This window comes from Orycteropus afer, unplaced genomic scaffold, assembly GCF_000298275.1.
Source record: "Orycteropus afer afer isolate SDZICR_OR568_19922 unplaced genomic scaffold, OryAfe1.0 scaffold00652, whole genome shotgun sequence".
In the NCBI taxonomy this organism is placed as follows: domain Eukaryota; kingdom Metazoa; phylum Chordata; class Mammalia; order Tubulidentata; family Orycteropodidae; genus Orycteropus; species Orycteropus afer.
In genome coordinates this window covers 555653-563001 of record NW_006922239.1, presented here as the reverse complement: position 1 = coordinate 563001, position 7349 = coordinate 555653, and the positions used below count along the sequence as shown (strand labels likewise).

The 7349-nt window shown below is 35.7% G+C and overlaps 1 protein-coding gene across 1 annotated transcript in view; it reads left to right on the top strand.

Moving 5' to 3' along the window:
• The first annotated feature begins 337 nt into the window (after positions 1 to 337).
• Positions 338 to 7349, top strand: part of PDLIM5 (PDZ and LIM domain 5) — a 427072-nt gene continuing 420060 nt past the window's right edge. The window contains exon 1 of the mRNA XM_007956709.1: positions 338 to 433. Within this exon, the coding sequence (XP_007954900.1) occupies positions 338 to 433 (96 nt within the window). The remainder of the gene's footprint in view (positions 434 to 7349) is intronic.

The following is a 7349-nucleotide window of genomic DNA, read 5'->3' as shown; positions in this document are numbered from 1 at the left end:
GTTGTAAAACTGATACAAGTTTCTAGAAGTATATTCCAATATGGAATGTTCATACTGTGGAAATTGGTATGAGTGCAGAAATTGTGTATTAGCTTACATATATTTCTTTTCTTAGACTGAAATTAATGAGAACTTAATATAGACTTGTGTCTTCTACATTCTCTTTCACCAAGAAAACCCAAAAAACAAAAAAATCCCATAGAACATATTTTAGTTGGTCTTTATATTAAATTCATTTAAATATGTAATAAAGTTTCAAAGAAACGTTTTCATTAATCATCTAATTTTCTTTCAGTTTTTCACATCTTCTGGGACTGGACTTTGAGCCATTAGAGCCATGAGCAACTACAGTGTGTCCTTGGTTGGCCCAGCTCCTTGGGGTTTCCAGTTGCAAGGTAGCAAGGATTTCAACATGCCTCTGACTATCTCTAGTGTAAGCATACTTTACAGATTTTATTACAGATATTCGTTCAGTGGTCTTGGAACCCTTATGGCTGAGTTGTCAGATTGTTTGTGGGATTTGATGTTAGTACACTCAAGTAATCTATAATAAAGGATGGAGGAGGAATGTTAGCAACTTCAATTTAGCTTATTTTCAGTTTTTTCCCATCTTTTAATAAAATATAAAGCATTTAATTAGGGGGTAGGTTCCAAATCTTTGAATTGTCACTGATTTGAGGAATTCTCTGGATCTCAGTTTTTTCATTTTATAGAAGATTGCGTTATAGGATTTTCATAGTCCCTTTCAGCTCCAAAAGTTGTTTATCAAAAACTGTTGATCAATATGGAATGAAATAGCTGTCTTTGGTGTTTTTTCCTGAGCTCACTTTCTGGTAGAGGTGATGATGAACTATATATAAAGTGGTAAAAAGCTACTGATCTTCGAAGAGGAAATGAAGGCCTTCGATGTCCCACTAGATAGCATGAACAATTGAGATTTGACTGTTTACTTCATTGTGGATTTCATTTCAATATATTTTCTGGATATATATTAAGGATATGTTTTTATGGTGATGATACTGACAAGAGGAATAATTATAGTCTCTTTTTTGAGCCTTGGCTATATGTCAGGCACTGTTTTTCTCTCATCTCGAAAAAAACCAGACTCACTGCCAGCAAGTCGATTTGGACTCAGTGATCCCCTTTGGGTTTCTGAGGCAGTAAATTTTTATGGAAGTAGATTGCCCAGTCTTCCTTTTGTGGAGTGGCTGGGGGATTTGAACTACCAACCTTCTGGTTAGCAGTCAAATGTCTTAGGTACTGCACTACCAGAGCTCCTTTCTCTGGTAGGTAATTATTGCCATTAATTGTATAACTTTCCAGAGATGTTCTAAAGGTGTTTCAAATAGATGTGAAGATCTACTTTCTTTCCTCTCAGATGGTAGTATATTATATACATTGTTCTGTACCTTGTTTTTCCTCAACAAATTATCTTGGAAAATTTTCCATATTTGTATAAATAAATATTTTACTTTATTTTTTAAAAGCAAAACAAAACTCTTTGTATTCTATCATATGGAGATTGTATTTATTTAACCAGTTAATGCCTGTTGTAGGGCATTTATGCAGTTTTCAGTATTGCTTACAAGCAGTGTTGAAGTGAATATGATATATATATGTGTGTGTGTGTGTGTATGTATATACACACACATATGAAAAATATGCATGTATATGTCATTTTATAAGTCGTACCAATTTATACTCTTGTGCAGTACCTATTCATTACCAAAGGCTCATCAACAAACTTTTCCATTTTTGCCATGTGCTTTAAATACATCATGTCATTTAATTCCAACGTAACTAAAACCAAAGCAAACCAAGCTCACTACTGTCGAGTCAATTCTGACTCATAGTGACTCCTCTTTGTGCTTCCGAGGTGGTATCTCTACAGAAATAGATTGCCCAGTCTTCCTTCTGAGGAGTGGCTGGTGGGTTTGAACCGCCAGCCTTCTTGTTAGCAGTTAAATGCCTTAGGCACTATGCCACGAGAGCTGTGTTGAGAGCTCCCATGGCCAGTATGGAAAATTTGGCTTTCACGCAATTATGGTATGTTGCCTGCCTAATTACTCACTTTATCTTAAATTTTGGCGCATTGTTTCTCTGTTCAGATAATTAGAAGGTCATCATTTAGTTTAATGTGTATATTGCTTCTTATAATGTATATATTCAACTTGTTTTTCAAAGATTAAAAATAAGTTAATAACACCTACACAAAAACCCAAAACCTAATGCCATTGAGTTGATTCCGACTCATAGTGACACTATAGGACAGGATAGAACTGCTCCATAAAGTTTTGGAGGCTATAAATGTTTATGGAAGCAAAACAAGCTGCCTCATCTTTCTCCCATGAAGCAGCTGGTTGGTTTGAACCACTGACTTTTTAGTTAGCAGCTGTATGATTTAACCAGTGCATCACCAGAGCTCCGTTTAACACCTACGTATCCGTTATTAAAAAAGCAAATACCATTTTAGTACTGAGGTTTTCTTTGGTTCTCAGCTGTGGGTTTTTAAATTGTTGTCTTTATCACCAATTTCTGTCTTTATTCCAGTTAATCAGATTTTGCAAGGAAATCTGTGTAACTTGCCTGCAGGTTTTAAGACTTTTCATGGCTACATGAAATTTTAAATGTACAACATCCATGTGAAACTGATTTATTCCTGTTTGAGGGAGGCAGTGTTTTTTCCTCCTTTTATTGAAGATCTACTAGGAAAAGGGACAGTGTTTGAATAGTCTGTTTTTTATGTTTTGTTAATATTATTTTATACTGTTTTGAATAAAATACCATATTTGAGTAAAGAAAGTTTTTGTTTAGTGTAAATATTTTCATCTTTGCTTGAAAACTATGGTCAAAAAAATCGACACCTAAATGAAACATGCTTAAGTGTCACTTTGTTGTTTGGTAATAGAAATGCAAATAAAATATGTAAATTTTGTACTATCTTGCCTTTAAAAGAGTTTTATATGCTTTACTTCCTTGGCAGACAATTTGAGGAGCTAGCACCATGTTGTGATGCTGATACAACAGAACACTGTGTACATACATACGTGCCTCTCTGGCACTGAAGAAATGCTTTCCCTGTGTAGACAGAGTGCTAATTAAAGGATTTTGAACATACTGATTAAAAGAGACTAGGGTAACAAAGCTGCTGAGTTATTTCTGTTCTCTTACAAAAGTCTCAGCCATCTACTGTGACCTTTTTGGGCCTTGTGCAGTGGGGCATGCAATTCATACTGGACTAGAGAGGATGGGAAGGGGAGGGGGAGGAGAGGAGGGAATGTTGGCTCAACTGCTGCTAGGCTGTTGGCCTTTCATTGTAGTTATTTTTAACCCCTTGTGTGGCTCAGTTTAAATAGGTGTGATGATGTTGCCTAATAAAGATCTGTGCCCAGTAACTAATTTATATTGTTGTAGTAAAGATTATTAACATTACATAAGTTTTTAACTTGCTCTCATCTTAATTAGTTCTCTGGTTATACTTGTGCTGGCTTAATTATGCAGAGTTACTCAGATACTTTTCAGTAGTCATCAGATTCCTCAATTAATTGTATCAAGAAGCAGTTAAAACCTAGGAGCATGGCTTAATACACATACTTTAATAATTCATATTTTAATAGTGTCTGTGTAGTACTTAAGTAGCCTTGGTGGCACACTGGTTAAGTGAGCATTGGGCTGCTAACCAGATGGTTAGTGTTTTGAACCCACCAGGCTGCTCTGTGGGAAAAAGATGTGGCAGTCTGCTTCTGTGAAGACTTATAGCCTTGGAAATCCTATGGGCCAGTTCTGCCCTGTTCTGTAGGGCTGCTAGGAGTTGAAATTAATTCAGTAGCAGTAAGTTAGTTTTTGGTTTTGGTTATGAAGTTACTTAGCAAAGTTCGGCACATAGTATTCCCTCAGTTGTTGCTTTTTACAATAATAATATTATAAAATTAATAAGCAAAAGATTATTTAGAGACCTGAAACATTATATACCCTGTAGTTGTAAGGGAACAAAGCAATTTTATACATACATATACATACACATATACACACACACACACATATACACACACATATATATATTAGTGGGTTATAACTGAAAAAGAAAAGAAAATCAGAAATTTATGCTTTGTTAGAAACATATATCTTTATATTTAGGGTTCAAAAGTATAAAAATTTTTCCTGAGCAAGCATCATATTGAACTTTGGGCAGTTTCCATTTCTTTACATCAGATGTCTGTGGTATCAGATGTACTTTGAAATAGATAAGCTATTTTGGGGAGGACTTGAAAATTCTATTTTCTTGAGATTGTATTGAACCAACATGTGAATATGCTAAATATGACTTACATCTTAAAGCGTTCAAGTGATAAAATATACCTGGTTAAGTAGGACACATCTAAAGCATACAAGCTATAAAGGGTTAGTATTTCACTCAAATTTGGGCATCCTCTATATCGTATGAATTGTATGATTTTGACAGTTTTTGCAGATTTTAAAAGATCTTCAGATTGCTGTAACTGCATATTCACATGTCATTGTCTTCAATTTCCTGTCCTTAAGATGAAGTTGCTGGCTACAGAAGTTTGCAGACTGCCTTTTTATGGACCCTGTACTTATGAAATTGCCATGAAGCCATGGAATGTGGGGATGGGTTTCATTGTAGTAGTTTGGGTGTTTTGGTTTTTGCCAACATATTTTATAAGAAGAAATAGGAGACTGGTGTATTTCCAAGCCATATTTTGTCAAATTGTTACTCTTCATTATGGAGGGATAAGGATTATATATTTGTGAATAACATCTTTAAGAACAACATCCTAAGGTTGAAATATTCTGTCCCTTTTTTTGTGTTCTATTATGTTATGTTATGTTATGTGCCATCGAGTCGGACCCGACTCATAGTGACCCCTCCTTGGGTTTCTGAGGCAGTATCACTACGGAAGTATATTGCCCCATCTTCCTTCCAAGGAGTGGCTGGTGGGTTTGAATCACCAGCCTTCTGGTTAGCAGTCAAGTGCCTTAGCCGCTATGCTACCAGAGCTCCCAAGAACAACAAATTTTTCATAAACACATTTTAGAAGTTTCTTTAGCAGATCAGAATGAGGTCACACTTTTAATACCCAAATAATAATAATTTTGATACTCAAGAGTTAAGAGAGGATAAATTATCCTAAGCTCAGACAGACTTTTAGTTGAATTTTTGAGACTTTTATTTGAGAAGCAGAAGAGGTTGACCATTTTCTGGACTGTGGAGCCCATTTGGGAACATAAGGCAGAAAAAAGCAAGAGCTATGAAACACTTTCCTGTGAATTCATCCATTCAGCAATTATATTTTTGAGAGGCCATTGAAGAAGATACAGAGTATAAGGAAGTACAAAGGTTAGGAAGAAAAGCAATAAGTACAGTACTAGACAACATCATAAGACCTATCATAAGGCAATACTTTGAGATACCAAAGATACAGATAAGTAGGTAGCACAGTGCCTAAGGCATCTGACTGCTAACCAGAAGGTTGGTGGTTCAAACCTACCAGCCACTCTGCGGAGTCAAGGCCGGCAATCTGCTTCCGTTAAGATTCACTACCTCAGAAACCCAGTGGGGTCGTTATGAGTCAGAATTGACTTGATGGCACTGAGTTTTTTTTGTTGTTGTTGTTTAGTTTCATTGCATGAATCTTTGTTGTCTTCGTTGTGGGTGGTTAGCTTCCTATTAAAAAAAAACCAAACCAAACTCACTGCTGTCGAGTTGAATCTAACTCATAGGGACCCTTGGGTTTCCGAGGCATATGTCTACAGAAGTAGATTGCCCAATGTTCCTATAAACCAAAAAGCAAACTCACTGCCGTTGAGTTGGATCTGACTCAGGAGGAATCAATTGAATTGGTCCTTGAAGGATGAAATTTGTATACCTCAAAGTTAACATTTCTGTGTTGGTCTTCACTATGAAGACTACGACTCTTCTTGCCATTGCTTGACTTTCAGTGAAGTTGTGATTACAGTTGAGTGATTCTCCAGGCAGGCCAGCTGTGGAATTTCTTTCCTGGAGGAGGACAGAAAGAGACTTTCAGTCCCCTCAAACTGAAATGAGAGAACCATCCTACCTTGAATAAATGGGCCCATTGTTAATGTTAAGCTGTTGAGTATTTTCTTTTGCATTCCCTCCCAACTACCCTGTCATTTTGCCAAGATAGCAAGTTAATAATTGAGTTTATGTGACTAGTTAATGTATATTTCACATGTATGTTTCACTCTCTGCTTTTAAAATATTAATTATCTTTGGTATGGGGCTCAGAGACCTGTTATTTCCTGCGTGATAGTTTGCTATCATTTGTGGGCACAAGGATGAAGAATCTCAAGACAATTTAAAATATATTTTTCTAGTCTTATTTGTAAAGAAATGAAAAGCTTATTCTATTTTACTACAGACTAACAGTTTTAGAAAAAAAGGAGGCTTGCTTATTTAGATTTTATAAAATGTTGGATATTTTGGAAAATTATTTGTTAAAATAAGAGGAGTTTAAATTCAGTAAGAAATACATTTTTGATATAAGTGAAGATTTCATTCAAACCATTTATCTACCCATGAGTTAGATATAATATGTGCTTACACTGAGAATATTGAGGTTTGTGGGTTTATTTTCATTTCTTTTTGAGAACTTTCAGGAGAAAGAGCTTGTCTTTCTGATGGTTGTTAGTCAGTCTGCATGTTAATAAAGTTAACCAGTTGTCTTTGTCTGTAATATGCTGTTTACGGTAATTGTTACCCACTTTCATGTATTCTGTAGGGCCAGTCATGTCCTTTCCCCCCAGTTATAACTGCATGAAGGAGAACTCTGACTTGATTTAGTTAATCTGGGAGCAAACATTGCTCTAGATGATAAAGAGGTTGTTACTTTGGTAGTGTTTAAGGGATGATTACTTTTCAGCTTTGGTAGGTGAGACTCTAGGCGTTTATTTCAATTTTTACAATACAAAAATATTGACTGTTAATGAGATAATGAGTTACAAGTGTGTGAAATACGAATATATGCATACATTTGCAAATAAATGATATAATAATGGCAACGGAAAGAAAAAAAATTGTTTGAGTAACTAATGAGCATTGGCCAAGGTGATCACTGATTTTGGTATTTGAGGTGTGGAGCCCCACATTATAGCCCTTTTGGGAACACAAGTTGTTTTTTTTTAATTACCAGAGTGGGAAATCATTTTTCTAGCCTCTGTACTTGGTCATTGTGAGTTGGAATCGCTCAATGGCAGTGGTTTTATACTTTATTTTTATTAAGAGTATACTTGACTGCTAACCAGAAGGCTGGCGGTTCAAACCCACCAGCCACTCCTCGGAAGGAAGGTTGGGCAATCCTACTTCC